General features: G+C 32.7%; 1 protein-coding gene across 1 annotated transcript in view; it reads right to left on the reverse strand.

Moving 5' to 3' along the window:
* Positions 1–21696, reverse strand: part of Pka-R2 (cAMP-dependent protein kinase type II regulatory subunit) — an 85528-nt gene that overhangs the window by 53047 nt on the left and 10785 nt on the right. The window contains exon 2 of the mRNA XM_085807485.1: positions 2672–2704. Coding sequence (XP_085663611.1) covers positions 2672–2704 — 33 coding nt within the window. The remainder of the gene's footprint in view (positions 1–2671; positions 2705–21696) is intronic.

A 21696-nucleotide genomic window follows, 5' to 3' on the forward strand; every position in this document is an offset into this window, starting at 1 on the left:
TAAATGAAAAAGTATTATGTTTATTACATAATGACATAATAGCTATGCAAAAAGAATATAATATGCTTTGCCATTAACAAACCAATCACTTGACAAATTATTCAATTTTCAAAGAAAATGAATGATAACTAAAACTGTAAAATTGAACATGGAGTGATTCATTACAGCAGAATTTATTCATAAAAGTAAATAATGATAATGAAGCCGTAACTAAGGTCAGCTTAGATAGCTCATTTATTAGCTATGAAAGAGAAACCATATACCGATGGTGAATTAATTAAATCATGTTTCATAGAAATTAGTCTGTCAGCCTTTCAGATAAAACTCTGGAATGTTTCTTGGAGGGAGATAGTAAGATGAAATTGCCCTCCCAAGAGGATCTCGGGCATACTGTATAGGGTTAAAGTCGGCAGATTTGGCTGGCTAATCCATTCAGGTAATCGTCGACCAGCTGTGTCCCATGTGAACCAACTACGTCCTGAGAAGTTGAACATACAGCTCTAAGATCTCTATTATACCTTATAGCAGTCACGAAGCCTTTTTCAAACACATGCAGGGATATGTAGCCATTTAACGGAATGCCTGCCCAAACCATTACACCTCCACCAGCGTAATGATCCTTTTCACTGATGAGGCAGGGATTGTATCATGTTTCAGGCTCCCTCTAGACAAAGATATGCCGAGAATCAGTGTTCCGGCTGAATCTTGACTCATCTATAAAATGCACAGTGCTCTACCAAAGTCCAGCCAAGGCACATATCGTCTGCACTATGATAAATATACTCTCTTGTGGGCAGCAGTGAACATGACACAAACAGTGGGTATTCTGGAATACAGCCCTATTTCATGAAGCCTTCAGGCGACTTATAGACCATGAAACTTGGGTTCCAGTCGTAGCATACAGCTTACATGAGAGCCGTGAAGCAGTAGCAGCCCTGTGTAACCACACTGAATGTGCCAAATGACTATCCTCCCTCGTTGTTGTGAACCTTGTCCAGGTCCTTTAGATATGGATTCAGTGTCCTGAAACTGTTCCCACAAATTGCAGATGGCAGTAGGCATTACAATGAACTCGGTAGCCACCTCTGCTTGTGACTTGCCTGCCTCCAGTCTGCCAACAATTCTCTATCTCATTCGGACATCGTTCATGGCTACCCATTTTGCACCCACTGATCAAAAACAAATTGACGGATTTTAAAGAAATCATCAGGAATAAATAAATTTGCCATAAACATCATTTCAATTATAGTTTCCCACTCTGTTTGATGATGCAAACAGTAAAACTCTGAGATTTTTAAAATTATTCCTTAAGCACGGATAAAAAAAAAAAAGCAAAAAAAAAAAAAAAAAAGATAAAGAAATGTTTCAACTTTAAAGCAGAACTATCATAGGTGAATTTTTAAAATTCACTTAAAGGTACAAAACTTCATCACTCACACAGCATATGCTTAAAATTTTATAGCTCTAGAACTATCAAGCTTTGCACTAAAATCATATACCATATATTTTTCATTTTATAATAATAGAGATAATGCAGGTGTGACTGCAATACCATTTGAAAAATTCTGAAAAGTACAGTGCAGCAAAATTACATTACTGTGTACTAAATTACTGTGCACATTATTTCTTAAGAAAAAAAAGGAGTATCATTTTGTTTATTTTATTAGAAATTAATTTTATATTTCAATACATCAATTCACACAATTGCCTATCTAATTGCTTTCTCAACAATCTTAAATAATTGCTAAGCGTTCCCCCCATCCAGACCGGGGGGGGGGGGTTACTTTCTAAGAACTGCTATGTTTATATTTTTCTTTGCTAACAACTGAAAATTTAGTATAATCAGCAAGACATTTTGATAAAGAGCATGGCTTTTGACTTAACTCCTTAAATATTAAAATAGAACTTATTATGCATATCAACAGGCTTTGGAGATGAGAAACTACCAGAAAGAAGAGAATGACTCTTTATGAATGTAAAGAATTTTGGTAAGCTGTCCAGTTATGCAATGCAGTAAATTATTCTCCAAACCTCTATCCCTAGTTAGCAGCGAGATTCTCTGATCCAAAAGTTCGTATATAGTTTTGTGTAATGAGAATAAATAAACTTCAGTCTGCGCAACATCTAAGTTATTGCTGTTCGAGGAAGTTCTTCATTCTGAGATAACATCGCTCATAAAAATATAATAATGGGTCCACATAAACAAGTTAAAACACATTTAATCGATCTTGTCAAATACAGATATTCTTTTAGATAAAAAGAGGAAAATAGATTTCTTCCTTTTTCTATAAGTTAGCCCAAACAAGAAGTCTGCCATCTCATTGAATATTATAAAATATTAAAAGTTTTAAATTTACATAATCATTGAATGTTCTATACAGAAATTTGAAAAAGATTTTGGTTTTACAGATTTGCTGAGAAAAGAGTCCACATTTCCCAAATCCTAAATTCCAGCTATACCCAGACTGCAATCCCCCCCAATTAAGATAATAGTTTTTCGAACAGTACATTCATGTTAAATCTAAGTGAAGCACATCATTATGTTTTAACAATATGGATACAGTAAAAAGTACACATTACATATAAAATGTATAATATATAATTTTTATTTATTAAGTTGAATAATTTTTGTAAAGTTTTAAATGGAAGTCCAAAGTAACAAGAGAATTACCTGATTTTCGTCTGGAATACTGGTTTGCAGATTCTAAAATGAAATAAAAATAAGTTTAGCTAACATGAAAACATTGCTTTAAAAAACAAAGTTTAAACTACCACAAATACATACAATAACATTATAATGCATTGAAAGACCTGCCTGACCACATTTAATATTTAAAGGTGAAATACAATGGAAGTAAAAGGATTTTATTGCAGTTTTAATCAAAAAAGACTAGATACACAGAATCTGCAAATGTTACTGGAAAATGAACTTGTTAAACGTGTTACTAAATAAGTGATTTGCATTAGTATTCAAATGTAAAACTATAATTCTTTTTTATTTAACCCTCTGAGAGGCACGGGTTTTTGGATCTGTCACAAAGACCTGTATTTAAACAGCATATATCAGTTAAATTTGTAAAATTGCTCAGTTTAGTATCTATTTTCATAAACTTGCATTCATTAAGATGACATTTACATTATTTAAGAAAGCAAGGAAGCAAAATATTTTAAATAATAAGCCAATATATATTAAGTCATGACAGGATACTGCTCAGAGGGTTCAACCAGCATTTTTTATTTAGATAAAATTTAAACTAGATTTTTTTTTCATTAACTTAAGAACATTAAAGAAATGGTTACCATGCACTTCAGATTTTCAAAATAAATAAACCTCCAATTAAATTATTTAAAAAGTGCAATATATATTTTTACCCATAAATTAATAGTATATAAAATAATAAGATATCTCAGAAACTTTTAGGCATTAGTAACTTGCAAAATCACTTTAAGCACTTAAATGTAAACTTACATATGCCATACATGCTAACAAACGATCAAACATTCTCACAGTTATATCTTTTATGTATACCCAAATAAGCAATCAGAATAAATATAATTACAGAAATGATACTTCTCTTGGCAATTAACGTAAGTTTCCAAAACAGTTTATTATATTGCATTCAGAGCTTTAAGCAAAACACAGAAAAATTTTGCTGCCGTTTCAACCCCTATATGATTTTTGTTTTGTACATTTCCAAAAGTTGAAAACATCCTTTCAATCCCTGCTGATGAAACTTTTGATACACTGAACTATTCAAGAACATCCAATTTTTTTCTTCCCACGCATTCTTTTTCAAGAGCTATTGATTTCAATCACTCAAGTGTGGTTATGACTCAACTGCTTAAGTCTCAAAAAGGATTGCACAAAAAAGTGGAGCAAATTATATATTTTGATGTTATGCTCAGCAATGCAGCGCCTGCATAGTTTTCTACTAATTTCAAGGCTTGTTCCTTCCTTGCTAAGTAAGGCTTCATTTCTGTATTTTGGTGATAAAATATATGATAAAAAATATTCTGATGATGATGCTTAATGTTGTGGTTTAAATGATTATATGCATATTTTATTAAGATTTTTAAAGCTGTTTTCAAAATCTTTACAAACTTTAATAGTATTCTGAATGTCATCCAAAGCGATTTTAACAACATTCAAATGAAGTAACATATTTTCAATATTATATTAAGAAATTACGACAATATTCTTGTTAATCACATCTTGCTTCACTTCCACAACATGCATGAAAGTTCTTTACATAGTTTTCAAGGGAGGTCACATAATAATAGAGTTTAAGAAGTTTCAAGTTGGAACATGGGGACTTTCCCAGCAGGTTCACCTTTTAAAATTATACTTTCTATGGCACGGTCAAATAGTTATATATTTTTTATCCTTAATCGTTTTAGTTAGATTTTAAGACATGCAAAATTTGAAAAATTTACAGTATTCAAGTATTGCTTCAGTGAAAAATTCAGCCTACTTACATATGAAGGCCCCTTCTCGAGCTCCAGCCTCCGCCCCCAAATGTGAGTGATATAAGGCTCCTAAACTGGAACTGCATTTCCAACTTACTTCAGATGGTATATTTAAACCAGTTTTCTAGTATTCACAAAATTTGGCCCAAGCAAGCTGATTATTCACAAGAATTTACAACTTAAATAACATGCTGAATAGCATTTGATATAGTTAAATCTCCAGCCAGTAAATTAAGCAAATGCACTGAACAACCATAAGCTATAAGCTAAAATTTTTTTTCCTCATTTTTTGTCACATTTGCTGCATTACTGGTTACAATGAATTTTACACTTAAATTTGTTTTCAGTTTTTTTAAAGGCATCAAAACATCAAGGAAATGTTTACTTGTATGTGGTATTAATGATGCATCAATACTCCCCACTATATGTACAGTTCCATCATCGCATTTACAACATATATGGATTATTGGATGATTAAGTCCCTTTCAGATGGAGGCTTATATCCAGAATGTGGCATTTCAATTAATGTTAAGAAACAAGGGTTTCTTGTGCTATGAAATAATACATTTGTAACATACAAACAATTTTTGTCTATTTGGAGACTTATTTTACATTTTTGAGAAGATAGACTTTTCATGACATAATTACTTAGATCGTGCACCATTAGTGCACTCATCACTAGATTTATGTTATGGGCTAGACAGACAGGAACACAGACTCTTTTGCATGGGTAATTTTTCTATTGAAGGGGGCCCTTCAATAGAATTTATGAATCTTCTAATATAATACCTTGGAATGAGGTATATTAATTTCAAAACTGCAAAATATTGAGCATTCATAGGGAAGTGATGCTATTAAGAATCAAAAGGAAACACTACAAACTTACAATTACAGCTTTTGGTGTAGAAAAATTAGCATTTTTAGGAGGTTAAAAAATTGACAAACATCTGTTATACTTTATATACCTGTACCCCTTAAAGGGTTACGTTTGTTTAACAAAAAATTAGCTTTTCACTGTGCTGCATGAAAATGGAGGAGCAAGCTATAGCGTTGGAGAAGTCATGGTCTATAAACATGAAACGATGATTTGAGGATGAAATATCCAAAATTTGAGTTAATGCTGCAAAAAACGATTTTTTCTTAACCAAAACTACTTACCAGAAGTTAATAAACGACGTACAAAATGACTAAGAAGAAACCCAAGGATATTGGTTGCTGAATCACTATAATGAGATGATTGTAGAAAACAAAAGTACACTCATTTATCCCATTAAAGAAGGTGTCGGTACAGTACCACATTACGTCATGGACTCGGAGTTATTTCATGTACTTCAAGAAGCTCATTTGGCTATTTGAGATGGAGGATATGATAGAATGTTGAAAGAACTTTAACCAAATGCAAAAATATTACATGTCATGATATGAATATTACATGTCATGAACTACACATCCACCTTTGTGAACCAGAACAAACAGAAACGTATTAATAAGGGTACTGTTCTGAAACCTATGATTTTTTCTGAATTTAATTCTAGTTGTTAAGTAGATATTATTGACTTTCAGTCTCAGCCAGATAGAGAATGCAAATTTATTATGGTATACCAAGATCATCTCGCAAAATTTGTGATTCTTAAGGCTCTAACATCAAAAAGAACTGAAGAAGTAGCCTAAAATCGAGTGGATATATTCTTGTTGCTTGGAGCACTGTCTATATTACAGTCTGATAATGGTAGAGAATTTGCTAATAATGTGGTGACCAGCTTGAAGATGTTTTGACTAGCACTGAAGATCATACATGGGAAGCCTCACCATTCACAAAGACAGGGTAGTGTCGAAAAAGCTAATCAAGATATCGAAAATATGCTCTGTACTTAGATGCAGGATAACTGACTGTTGGAGTGAAGGACTGTGTTACGTTCAATTTATGAAAAATAGAGCTTATCATTCTAGGATCAAAAGAACACCATACAAAGCTCTTTTTGGGTGCAAACCTAAAGTAGGGCTTACAACTCTTTTTCTACCAGAAGATATTAAAAAAAAAAAAAAAAAACATAAATACAGAGGAGCAGCTAGAAAAAGTAATAGAAAGCATCCAAACAATGGAAAAAGGTGAAACTAATCAGATTATGAAAGAAAAAAAGGCCTGTTAAAAAAATGCATGAGATTATAGTAGACAGTGGATTAAACCAACATGATGAAGACATCTTTACCGAAGAAATTTCTATTTCTGATATCTGTCGTATGTGTTTAAAGGAAATGAGTGATGCACTTGCATGCAAAACGGTGACGTAAAAAAAATTATACCTTCTGTGGCCATGATAGTAAAGATGATGTGCACCCTTTGTTTCAAAGCTAAAAATGTTATTGAAGGTAAAGTAAATTGTTCTAAAATAATTTAATAAATTTGCTTCAAAATCAATCTCAAAATACACACCAAAAAATGAAAATGAATTCGGGAAAAAAATTTCCCACTGCTCCTTTGAGAACTACTGTAAGTTCCTATTCCTGACATCGACAAGGGGTGAGGTGATTCGTGCAGTATATTGGCAGCTGTAAAATGAGTGTGACAGAGGATGGTTTCCTACAGACTTGAAAGGTCTGAGCAATTTTAAAACAAATCTACGCATGATCACAATTCCTTTCCCCCCCCCTAAGAACTTGCTTAGAATTGAAGATATTCATTTCCAGTCATTTGCAATTGCTCAGTCTAATTGAAGTGGCGAAGGATTCATCAAATGTATGTGTAAAAATAGGAAATGTCTTTGCCTGAAAAATGGACTGAAATGTAATTCAAAATGTCATTCAAGCCTATCATGTTGCAACAAGTACGTTAATTTCAATTTCATATTTTTCATATGAAAAATTTTATTTCCTTTAAATAAGAAAAGCATAAATTTTGTTTTGTACAGCTTTAATTTTTCTTTACGTATTTTGAATATTTATTTTTTTAGTGGCACTCTCATTATTTTTTCAGAATAACATTTGTATTTTTGAGGAATGCACATCATTTATATAACAGCCTTATCGGGATTTTTTTCACATATTGCCTAAATAGCATGTCATTCTATAGAATGCCTAAGGAAAGAATGCAATAATTTTCATATTTCATATTTTGCATAAAAATGTCCTGCATTATATACAACAGAATGCATGCATTTCATACTTTGCCACTAACATATACAGGTGACAAAAAATTTCATATCTGGATGCAGGCTAAACAGATAAGGCTAAAACAGATAAAAAAAAAATCATATGTTCTGCATCCTAACATCTTACCAGCGTACAATACAGGATCAGTAAAACGTCCTTCCCTGATTACGCACATTTTACATGAAGTAACCATAGAAGATAGAAATGTAAAGCTTTTATCATCATGTAATCCTATTGTTATAATTTTTTTAAAATCAAGTGTTGATTGAGCAAAGGAATAATTAGTAAGAAAGTGACACTAATAAAAGAAAAAAAGAAGCTAAGAATATTTTCTGCTATCATGGAAACTAAACTAACAGCAGTTTAGAAATTCGTATGGATGCAAGCCTCCAGATGTTAAGAGCATCAGGAACGAGTATGAAAAGTTTTAAAGAAAATGATGGCATTGGTGACCTTCCAAAAAATGACAAGCTTGCTGTAAGTGATGAGATTGCTTGAATTGGACAGACGACATATCAAGGATGGAGGTTTTGACTTGGCAGTTGAGGATATTGATACTTTGAAAACTATAGCAACACATGCTGTGTTAAGTGTTACAAAGCAAATGTTATGTTATAAAGAACATACGAGAACTCAAATACTGATTTCAGCTCCCAAAAGCTAAAATAAATTTAAATGAATAACCATGGTACTGTAGATAAAAATGCTAATTACTGCAGTTGTCACTTCTGATAATAACTTTCAGCCAGAATGAAGTAGTTAGCTTTGCTGACTGCCACATCATTGGGACCAGGTTCGAATCTCAGAGAAGGCATGGGTGGTTGCATCTTCATGGCATGCAGGCATTTAAAATATATGGTGAGCCATAAGGGTTAGTGCCAGGAAAATAAACGTGGAAGATCATTACATCCAATCCCCTGGGAGATCCTCTTTCCAAATTGGGAAGAGGATCTCCCAGGGGAATTAGATAAAGGTCCTAGCGTCACTTATAAGATGCCCAAGGACTCAGAACTACCAGCACTTGGTAGTTTTACTGTTCAGCTACTTTAATAAGGAAGCACTATTTATTACATATTATCCTGTTGAACATGAAATTATTACCAAGCAGCACAATTTACCATCAATTATGGATAACTTTTATTTGATGCAACCTCAAATGATTTTTGAAAAGACATCTTTTGTTTTTATGAACAATAAATTAACTGCTGTTGCGGTATTTTTTTCCACTTCGGGGGGGGGGGGGGGGGGGAAGAAAGAGAAATTAAAATTTGCAAACTGCCTTCTACAGAAAAGTAAGCATAGTGGATTATTTTCAATGTTTTGGGACCTTACCATTAAAAACGTGCGTATAAATAGATATGAGATGGTCAGCTGAACATGGACAGGAAAACAGTAATAGACTGGAACAATTACCTGTCAGAAATTTGTACTCTTAGTAATCTAAACACAGCACTGATAAAATTGGAGGGCCTAACAAAATAGAAAAAACTGTTGAAAGCCTTTTTACAAAATGCAAAAATGACATAGGTCGAATACTGATTAAATAAAGAGGCTTCAGAATTTCACAGGAACAAATGGTGCAACTTTTGCGGAATCTTCACCAACTTCCATGGTCAATGGGATCATATGTAAGTACATATAACTTTATTAGTATTCATCATTAATATAAGTAATGTTGATAATTATGCATAATTATAGTAATATGAGTTACAATATGGCATAAAAGTAATTAAATTTCAGATATTAGAAAAAAATCATTTATCAGAATAAAAAATGGTAATTGCAAATATGATTCTCATCAGCTTATCTCTCACATCAATTGTAAATACAATTCTCATCACGTCATTTCATATTCGTATTTTTTAATTAGCCCACAAGCACATGCGCCAGTTATCTTATACACGGGGGCATATTCTTTGCCATTTATCTCCAAACCTCTTTCCTGGAAATGAGCGAAACGTTTTGTAGCTGAATACAAGGTCACATTCTTGAAGCTGGGATGTCCGTGGAGAGATTCTTTGAATACCTTTCTAAGAATTGTACTGTTTGGGTATGTGACACCCATGCGCCTTCTCGAGTCTCTCAGATTTTCACCCTCACTTTCTTAGGTAGTCAGCATGGCGAGGCATCTAAACTATGACAAAGAAATGGAAAGGTTGAGAAATATGCTAGAAACCATTTCAACAGATGATAAATCGTTTAGCGAAGAGGAGGAAGGATTAATAGATGAAGAATACAACAGCAATCATAATTCATCAACAGACAATGAATTAGAGAGTGAATCAGAAAATCAATCAAATGATGAAAATTATGTTGGTAAAAATGGCCTGATATGGAAGGAAAAAAAATTCCGAAGGAATGTTAGAACTAGTTCTAAAAATATTATCTTCAAAATTCCAGGAAATACTGGTTATTCGAAAGATGCATCAACACCATTGGATTCCTGATCTCTGCTCATTGACAAACACATGAGAGAAATAATAGTTCAATGTACAAATATTTACATTGATTTCATTCAGGAGCGTTTTGTACGTGAGCATGATGCAAAGAAAATGGATGAATGTGAAATCAAAGCACGTTTGGGACTTTTCTATATATGTGTTCACAAATCCTCTCACATCAATGTAAAAGATCTGTGGGCAACAGATGGAACTGGAATGGATATTTTCCACAAAACAATGTCCTGCAAGCGATTCCTTTCTCTATTAAGATGCCTTCGGTTTGATGATATCCGAAATCATCCAAATAGAAGAGATGCCGATTCGCTCCCATAAGACAGTTTTTTGAAAAATTCATTGAGAACTGTCAGAAAGTCTACACTGTATATGTAACAATTGATGAAAAATTAGAACCATTTAGGGTACGATGTTCATTTTGGCAATACATTCCAAAAAAACTTGCCAAATATGGCATAAAAATATTTGATCTGGTTGATTACAGAGCATTTATACATGGAAAATGGAAATATACGCCGGCCAGCAGCTAAAGGGGTCGTTTCGGTTTGATAACAATGCAAGTGCTATTGTAAAGCGTTTGATGGAACCATTGTACAATTATAGACGAAATTTCACTGTAGATAATTGGCATATGGGATACCAGCTATCTCAGGACCTACTAAGGAAGAAAATAACTATAGTAGGAACTGAGAAAGAGAGAAATTCCACCAGATTTTCTAAAGAAGAAATGGGAAGTATATTCTTCAATTTTTCGTTTCCAGAAAGAAACGATTGTTTCTTATGCACCAAGGAAAAACAGAGTGTTGTCCTACTATCAACTATGCACAATAATAGTAACAATGACGAAACCACTGGAGTACTAAAAAGGCTGAATTTTTATTTCATTTTATAATCTAACCAAAGGAGCAGCATATTCTACAGAGTATGGAAACGGTGGCCTATAGTGATTTGTTTCTCGATTTTAAATGTTGCAGCAATTAATGCACGGATAATCTTACTTTCTACAAAATCCCCACCAACTCAGTTTAGAAACAGGCGTTCTTCTCTCAAATCATTATGACTGAAGTTAGTGGAAGATTACTCAAATCAACAGTGGCAGGAAATCATGCTCCCCTTGAAACTAAAAGAAAGAATAATTTCAGGAGATTGCAATATGGAACCACTATCTAAAAAGATGAAAAACATTTACAGAAGATGCGCTGAGTGCCTAAAAACAAGGACAGAAAGACATGGTTTCTGTGCGAGAAATGTAATATCAGTATTTGTATGGAGCATATGTGTTCAATCTGCCAGAGATGTGCAAAATAATTGTAAGCTAAGTGCTTCATTTATTATATTATTTAAAATATTCTAAAGTTCATTGTTTTTTGTTTTTTACGTTAATCTACATTTATACTTGTATTTATATCATTAATGCAATTTAAAACGTGTTAATTGCTTTCGGGTATGACATACCCAGCGCGCCTTCTCGTGTTCGTAATTTTAGCGTGCATGCTCGAGGGTTAACTCAATTTCATACCTGCCTGACTTATGGAGTTATTACATACCGTGATGTGTGATATTAGAAGCTTTTCTGAGAAATGAAGTTCTCCTCCTACCACTGGAGTGTTCATAGCCAAAACAGTCTTGTAGAAAATGATGTCCTAGCTAAGTAAGGAGGACATTTTGCAATTGAAGAAAAAATGTTTCCCTTGAAGCTTTGTTCTGTGCAGGTTATCCACAAATAATTGGTTTTTGCATTAAGTTAACCAATCAGATATCCCCAAAGCAAAGATCCCTGGAAATGTTTCTTTTGATGTGCAGTCATGGATAGCTTTCAGGTCTGATGGCGATTTTATCTTCTTTTCTTTGAAACTGGTTTCATAACTGTTTTCTATTGAACAAAAGAGTACATGTTTAAAGCCCCAAGTAACCTCGAGCTTATCTTTGTGTTAGACACATGCTAAAGCTCATGAATTTTGATTTTCTGTCAGTGCTGACTGCTGTTTACCAACTGTCAACATAGTTGTGATACAAAAATGTTCTGGAATATACATGGTGATTATAATTAAACGACAGTTGCATGCAAGTGAATAAAATTTTTATTTCAAGAGTAATATTAAAAAGCTGTAAGCCCAATGTGTGATTCTTCATTCTAAATCAACATGAAATACTAAAACTGTCTTATGAACAGCTGCATGGGAAGCACTACCGAAGAAAACCTAATAAATGGAAACATCACCGAAAATGGCGATAACAGTTCAAAGTTGGTAATCCCACAAATGTGCTCTTCGGAGAGAGCAGACATTCCTCTTGTCTTCTCCTTGTTTTTGACTGCTATTCCAATTTGCATGTTTAACAATTATTATTATTTTTGGTTTTGCATTGTTTGCATGTAAATCTAGCAAATCAGTTACTTGCAGTGTTTCAGAGTGAAATTAAATTAGTAGCCAAGATCATTTACAGAAATTTAAAATGTGATTAAAGACTATTTCCTTGTTGACTGTATCTTTGGCACAGTTTTGTTTTCTGAAGGGCAGGTTTTTCTCAGGGCCACACAAATCTAATAAAAAGGAAATGAAGTATTTCTATATATAAGTAAACAAGTATTTTTTTTAATTCATTTGTAATAAAAGAATTAATTAGAAATTGATTTGAATAACATTTACTTTAGTCTTAAGCTAACTTTTAATAACATGCGCTAAATATTTTATTTTCCTTGTAATTTTAATTTATGTGTTATTACTATTATACTTTTGCTCCTAGCTTTAATTCATGTGCAATATATTTACAAAGCCAAATTTGACTTATATATGCTTCACTTTTTTTGTTAATTTTATGCTTAATATCATTCCACCCCTCCCCATTTACAATAACTTTCACTTAACTATATATAAATTTAACTTGCATATGATTAATATCAGACATTTCCTCCTAATTTTAATTCATATATATAAAATATCACATTTAACAAGCTATATTTTACTTATGAATCCTTATCATTATGAATTTTCTGCTGAACATTAAGTCATCCCCTCTGTCTAATACATGGAGGTAAGAAAGTAAGGAAGGACCAACCCTGCACTACAACTGAAGCACTGCTCCAGGGCTTCGGTCTGCAGATAGGGAGTTTTTGTTTACATTCAGAAGCTCTCTTGACAGTGCTCTGATAGTATTTCGACACACGGCAGCTTCATACAAATCGAAAAACGGGACACTTCCATATAAAAGAAACATTCATGTGTGATGGATAATAGCAATTTCTATAGTTTAGTGACACTAACCAAAAATCACATCTTAGTTATTTTTCGATAACTTACAACAGCGATTTTGATTATGAATTTGTTTTATAAAATTCTAAGCTGTTGGACTATAAAAATATAGATTTTAGGAAAAAAATTATGCTTAAAGAATAAAAAATACCTTACAGAACCTTTAAAATTGTATACATCTTTCGATACCCTTGATAAAGTATTTGCTACTTTTATTTTATGTTCCAAACACCAAAATGTTTTAAATAAAATAAAATTTTTTGTCATTTACATATTATTGTAACATGTACTTTTTAAAATTTTTTAGAGAGGCATTATAGTTGCTGATTTTAAACTCATAGTTTTATTTTTATATAACTGAAAAATAATCACTTTGGGTTTACACTTTTTATTTCTTTGGGTTAATTAAAAAATAAAATTAATACCAAATGCTGCAATCCTCATTAAAATTAATATATTTATACACACAGATATGCTAATAAGTTTACTTTTCCTTGATTTGTAACCCCACATTTGTGTTAAATTATGTACAATTTTACGCAAATATGTGGAGCAGAAGACAGATACATTTGCGAATTCTGCGGAAGTACCATGTGCAGTCAAGATGATATGGCCATGTGTGAACGAGCCACATCATCAAGACAGCTTATTAAGAATTTGAGAATAGGGTAATTGATGAAGGTTAAAACATTTGTGTATCCTGCAAAAAGAAATCCGATCATGAATGATCCTCTTGTCGATTCCAGATCGTTAAATGTTTCTCACACGTCTTTTTCTTAGAAACTTGAGGTTCATGCTCACTTCATAACATATGCAGGTCTCATTCATAGACAAAGGATGGCTAACTGGAGCATATTACAATATTTGCTCTCAGTATCGTAATTTATATATGTATAAATATATATATTATATGTAAAAATTTCAGGTAAATGCTAAATTATTTTAAATTACTTTACTCGAAAAATACACTGAATGCACAGAAATTAAAGATTTGCACATGCAGAAAATGAAAAATATGAAATATGTATGGCTATTTATGCATATGCTTGCAAAAAGCATGTATCTGCCTTTAACAAAGTATGTAACTATTTATTAAATTATTTTAAAATGTATTTGAAATGAAGGATTTATTAATTCATAAAATCCTGAAACTTACTGTGAAGAAATCTAATTATTAAATGTATCTAAATTTATAATGATTAAAAATATTATCTAAATATATAATAACCTTAACATTGAATTCTAAACATAACTTGAATCCTGTTGACAAATACATTTATAAAACTATTTAAGCAAGAATTGTTCATACTGGAAAGCAATCTGTTAAAAGGTATTTTAAAGCAAATTCTATGAGATGCATACTTAAGAAAGTAATAAAGAAGAGTTTTAGAATATGTATTGTTGAAAAAAAGGACAAAAAAAAAACTGATAAGTATAATTAGAAGAATTATTCCCTTACATTTTACAATATTTCAGTTACAAGTTTTAAATAATACAGTAGAAAGTCCTAGATCCTGACTCATCGGGACTTTGGCGATTCCGGATATTACAGCAACAGTTTAAATCTAGTAAAATGACGTGCAGAAATTATAAAATTAAAAATATGAAATCGTGATTTATGAAATAATGAAGAATTTCTGATCTAAAGGGTATCAAAATTTATATATAAAAAAAGAGAGTTTAAAATTTATTTTAAATAATTCTTTGAATGTAAATTTTTCAAGTTGCTTCATGTTTTGCACTATTACTTTCTCTTCAATTCTATTGATAGACATAATTTCTTGTTCATTTACAAAGTTCTACTGTTCCAAGTCCCGTAGTTGCTCTGTCAAGAATTCCGACTAACATGTCAATCGAAATTTTTTCACTTTCACACAGAGAGTAACCTCTATGTGAAAGTTGTTGTCACTGTTGGGAGCAGTATTTTGTAGATCTAGAATCATACTACAGATTCCGCCATCTGCTAATTGATTGATGATTGGAGCACTGTCATTGCAATGAAAAACTTCTGTTATATCAGCTTTATCTATTACCACTTCTCCACATTTCTTTACAAAATCCATTAACTGAAAATTTCACCTGAGGTTTGTGATATTCGAAAGCCTCGAAATTTGCGGATATCGTCTGCATCATCCTCACCATGAAACATGGTAGCTGGCCATAAATTATGCCAAGCAGTTTTAACTCTTTCGCATCGAAGTCTCCTAAAATGCCTGAGCATTCAGACAACGGCAGGTTGCCCGAAACGCGTGAATAATATCCTACCTAGTGCTTTCCCCTATCACATTACTGCATTGTTCATTGCTTTTAGGTGTTGTTAAATGACATGTCAATCATTCTTCTGAAGCAACTAAAAGTAGTTCTGTTATTTTATGCACCTTCTTTTTCCTTTGTTTACTGTTAATGTTTAGCTATTGATGTCTGAAGTTGCAATCCTGTCCCAAGGGGGAACTTCATACAAAATGAAAGCGCCCAAGAAAGAAGTTCTCGCTTTACTTAAGTAAGTTATTGTTAGCACTGTAGTATTCAATTTGTCATGGGGGAAAGGAAAAGCATTCCAGAAGAAATTCGTAGACACAGGCATTTTCGATGTTTGAGTAAAAGAGATTTGGCCCTCTCTCAATGCGAAAGAGTTAAAGTATCTGGAGATGCTAAATTTTTTTTGTTAAGATTTTATTCTAAAATATTTCAAAAAATTTTTAATATCCGTGTCATTATTCAAAACATTTAACATGGATTTTAAAAATGTTATTACTTTATATTTGCATTTCAGCGTGCACACCATTCCGATATCCATACACTGAATGATGGACATATAGTTTAGAAGAAAGAATAACAAGGATAAATTATCTTTCATTAAAACTTTAAAAGAAATATGAGCCGAACAGTTATCTACAATCAGGACAATTTTTTCATCATCATGTAAACCAATCAAATTCAGATGTTGCCAAAACGCAGGCATGAAATGGTTTTCAAACCAATCATACATTAAGGCTTATGTCATCCAGTTATTTGCATGATATATAATGGGAAGATCTTTACTCCTTTAAATGTTCGAGGTTGTGTATTTTTTCCGATTACAATACATTTACACTTGTGCGTTCCTGCAGCATTTGCATATGCTAAAATTGTTAGTCTAACTCTGGAATCTTTGACACCAGTTGGAGCCTTTCCTGTAGAGATTGCCAAGGTATTTCAAAGTACATATTGCCAGAAAAGAACAATTTCATCAGCACTGTAAATTTGTCCTGGAGATAATGTTTCACTATTAATGAGTTCAATAAATTCTTCTGCAAACAGTTCAGCAGCTGAAAGTTTTTCACCTGAAATTTTTATATGCATCATACCACGGCATTTTTAAAATTTGCTTAACCAATCTCTGTCGAATATGAGCACTCAGTTTTTAAGTTCATTTCTTCATGAAATATTTTGGCTTGAGCCCATCAATGGCACTGTACCCGTCAGTGGCACACCCTCGCTGCATCTCTGTCTGACCAATCATCACTTTGTCATGATCCTCATTTAGCATAGAGAATAATTTTTCTATTATTCATTGCGAGTGGGGTGTCAGAATCCACACAACACTCTTAAAGTTCCTTTTTCTGTTATGTCACATACAGTTGAATTTCTAATGCCATACTCCTCACATTATTTTGAGAAAGATATACCTATATCCATTTTTTGCAGCAATTTCACTTTCTGTTTAATGGACATCAAAACATGCTTTTGTTTTGTAGGTCCTATTGCAGCTCTAGAATTGGAAACTCTTTTCGACATAATCGAAAGTTCAGACTTTAGTTTTCATAAAACTGCTGTAATTTTAACAGCCTGAAAAAAAATAATAAGTTGGATCAAATCAGAAAGTTAAGGAACAGTGCAATCTGCTATATTAACTGAAATTTTTGGAATCAGTAAAGTATAATTTTGGCCTAGCTTAACAGCATCCATTATATACTATTGGCTATGTAGCATGAGACTGGCGATGAGAGACAAAAATGCTCTGTTAAATTTTGTCTTGCTTCTATTGTGCATTGAGACAAAGTCCAGAATCGTATTAATTTAGTTATTCATCATACTTGTGTCTAATTCTTGCACATGCTTAAGGCTTACCTAAGTCCTGAATAAATAAATTCCAAAATATAGTTAAGCTTACGGAGGGCTGGTGCTAGTTATTTTGCCGCCTGATGCAGTCTCTGTGGGTCTTAAGTTCTGCTACCAAGCGCCTCCCCAAGTTCTAAATTTTTGCCGCTCCTTAATTTTGGGTCTCAGTGCTTTCCCTAAATTCTAAAAACTTTAGCATCCCTTAATTTTGTTACTAGGTGCTTCTCTAAATTCCAAAAACTTTGTCTTCTCTAAATTCTGCCACACAGTGTGGCCATACGAGCTACGGCACCAGTTCTGGGTTTATGTGAATTAAAAATCAGTTATTCTTAATTTAAATAACACTAAATGTAATCTTTTGGCCTATAAGTATCATTAACAAAATCTATTTTTAGCATATGGAAAGAAATTTTTGTTAAATTTCTCCTCATCAACATTTAGCGCATTTAACTTAAAACTGTAATCATCGCCAAGCGTAATGTCAGTATAAAAGGTTTCCTTACTCTTTGTTATTCAAATAATAAAAAAAAAAAAAAAAAAAAAAACGTTTAGACATCGCTGCGTAAGTCTTTACACAAGTTGTCATGAGTTGATAAACATAACGGTAATGAAAGCAAAATATAATAAATTATGATTCACCAAGTTGAAGTCAGGGATATTAAATATTAGTAGTTGTAAAATCAATTATGTTTCTATGAGGAATGTTTCAGTTTGAGAAGTATGCTAAGCAGATAAGAAGCCAAATTATTGATTACACAGATTTATGCTAAAATTATCGTTTCTTCAATAATGAGGTATTTTATTTAGTGTCAAAGTGAAATTAAGAATCGAGATTCTCCACAAGTTTTATAACAGGGGGGGAAATCAATTGCACATGCGTAAAATATTTAAAAAAAATTTTTTTTTGGTGGCTTTAAGGTCTGGATTTTGGATGTCCAAACCTGGGACTTTTTATTGTATTTAAAAAAATATATATAAAATTTTTTATTCCCTTTCAGAAATATTCAGAGAAAGTTGAGTACATGGAAATGAGAGCCAATATTTAACGCACTTCACTATTAAAATAAAAGGTGCTCTAATTTGAAATGGACTGAATAGAGCATTAATTTTAAATTGACTTTGATTTTTCCATTTAAAAGAGGCTTAGAAGCTAAAAAATCATGTCATATTTGAGAAACTATTTTAGTAAGATCTATAAATAGAAATGAAAATAATGCATAATTTTAATATTAATAATGCAATAAACTGATCTTAATTTTTGTAATCCTTAACGGAATAAAATCGAATTACCTTCAAATTTCTTTTTCTAATGTAATTAATGAAAACTTGTGTAAATATTTCATTCAAGTTAAACTGTCTTGAGCAGATTGTTCTGTGAAAAGTATAGTATTTAATTCCGTTCAGGTGTGTTGGTGTATTTAATTATGGCAAAGCACACGAGGGCTATCTGCCTAAGAGGAGGGATGCCTTTCGTGGAGGACTTTCTAAGGGAAACTGGCTCGTATACACGTTACACATGGGGAAAACCACGAAAACGCCCATGCAGCCAGCCCGTTCGCGGGATTCGAACCTCGGACCGAACTACCAGTGTTCAGCGACTTTACCGCTCGGCCGCTGGTGGGCAGCTTAATTCCGTTCAGAATGAAATGCTGTTTAAAAATGTATTCTTTTCACATACCCAAGACTCTACATTTACATGTATAGTTATGACATAATTACAAAATATTTACATCCAATCGTGTCAAAACCCATTGATATTAATGGTTAAGTGACTGAACGTTTTGGTCGCCACGAAGGGATCACCAGTGCTTCAAAGCAGTGTATGGGGAAAACTGATTAGAGTCTCTCCTCTTACTTCGTACATCCATGGTCTAACAATTACTGCAGCTTAACCGTTATTGCTGAATAAGAAATTCACTGACACCAACAGGTTCTTTGCTGCAGTAAACCTTTTGCATGTAGTATTTCACGAAGAGCCACACCAAGCTGGCCTTCAGCTCTGACATGGAATTTGTCTGATAAGCATGCATGTTCAAGATAGGTTCAGAGCTAGAAGACACAAGGATGACATCTAGCAACCTAGCGAGAAACATATGAATAGCTTCCAAACCAATACATTCATCAATAAATCTGTAATGAATACCTCTCGTTAGAAGAGCATTCTCTAAATATTCTCATTTTTGTAACATCTGCACATAGTGTTATTCTAGAAGCCAAATGTGACATTTATTCAGAATTACACATTTTAAAATATCACCTCTTTACACCCTTAAAAGTTTCTTGAGTCTTTTTATGGTTAGATTCGAGAGAAAGGTCCCCCTTGTATCATCGCAAAGTTGTTGTTTCATTTATGGTAACCTGAGTAGTTGAACGATGGAAACCCTACTATGGCGTAATCGGTTGCATGATTGCAGTAAATTCGTAAAGGCTTATGGTGTGTGTGTTGGTTAGGAAGTATATTGCTTGTTTTGTGGTTTAGACGGTAAAATAGCCAAATGTGGTTAGATTAATTTGAAGTTTCTGTAAGATTTGGAAAGAAAGGGTAAAAGAGCATTACTTGACTGGTGCATAAATGAAGATTTGCTTAGTAGCCATTATTAGGTGTCCTGTTTGCAGGAAGGAAATGCGTATGGTCGAACGTCGTTACAGAGGATATTTCTTACTCTTATTTTGTGAATTTATGTGCCGACGCCAGTATACAGATTCTATTTCAGATAATTTTAGGAAGTTTTTGGATGCTGTTAAGGAATTTTGTTTGACTGAAGACATGTTAATTCGTAAATAAGGTAAGTGGATATTTCCTTTGTATAGTGAAAGATGAATTTCCTTTTTTATGTTATTTCATTGTTTGATTTAAAATGTAGTTTATTGAGATTATATATTTTTTTGTTGGCTGCTCCTTTATTTTTTTTTTAAGTGAATATAGTTTGATGCGTACATGGACAATGGGAGTGCACAAAGCCTAGTTTGTGCAATTCTGTGATGTTTTCTTAAGTGAAAATAGGTCAATGTGTACATGGATAAAGTCAAGGAAGTGCACAATGCCATTTTTGTGCAATTCTGGAGTGCTTTTTTTTAAGTGAAAATAGGTCGATGTGTACATAGATACAGAGTTTGTACAATTCTTATTATTTTGACTTTGTGTAGTGGCGATTTTTGTGCCAAAAATCGCTGCTACACAAGCCAAAATAATAAGTCAAAGAACTGCACAAACTCGGTATCCATGTACTGCCTAGTTTCACCAAGGAGTACCTGTAAATACACTTTTACCCTTTTTATTTTAGGATATCTGTATCTCAAAAGCTTTTTGTTAAAATTTCTAGTAGCTTCAAGACTTTCACCTCTTTTGTTAAAAAATATCACATACTAAAATTTCGGTGAATCTTCGGATTATGGTAACTTGGCGAACCTGATAGTTTTTTTTCTTTGGACGGCATTTTGTTTTCACGAAGGCATGTTTTTTTTTTACTCAACATTTTTTCCAACAATTTGCTAGCCGAATTATGCTTATGCTAGAACTTTTATGGAACAAAAGAGCTTAATCATGATAAAGATTAGGTGCAAAATTGTTTCTAAGTGCTTATCAGCTAAAATCACGATCGGAATTTTCCGGAAAGTAGAAGAACAAACGTGCACAGAAATTTGTTTTTACAAGGCAAATTTATATATGAAACATGTAAATAATTTTTCTCATAAATTAGAAAAATTTGCACGAAAATGCAGGAAAATTTTGTGAATCTTTGAAGTCGGTAAAAAAGACATACAGTCAAAAGTCGTTAATCTGTGATGCTAAAGCAAAGTTTAATGTTTATAAAATTAAACATTTAGCAGTAGTAGCAATAAAAGCTCCCAGAGATACTATGTTGTGCAGACATTGAAGGCATAAAAAGTTTTGAATTTAACCAATTTATTAACAATATAATAAAGAATAAAAACACAGAAAACAAATTTAAACAATATCAGAGTCTTAGGAAAAGACTAATATAACCATCATTCATCAAATAATATTTTTACCTGGTCTCCAAGAAACACTGGCATTCAATACATACAAAAATGTCCTAAACAGTAATTATGCGGCCTAAAAATGAAGTTGGCTACACATTCAAAAAGTCCGTAATCAATGGTCGAGAAAACACCTGAAATTTTAAATCAAGTTCTTGAAAGCACTCAAAACCAGCCTAACTCCTTTTGCATTAATTGAACACGAGGAATCGCCGCTCACGTATTTTAAATTCCGCCTTTATTGAAGAACATGGATGCTGCCCACGGCA

This window comes from Stegodyphus dumicola, chromosome X1 (genome assembly GCF_044657685.1).
Source record: "Stegodyphus dumicola isolate Sdum_Otavi_A_Nest chromosome X1, ASM4465768v1".
Classification (NCBI taxonomy): Eukaryota; Metazoa; Arthropoda; class Arachnida; order Araneae; family Eresidae; genus Stegodyphus; species Stegodyphus dumicola.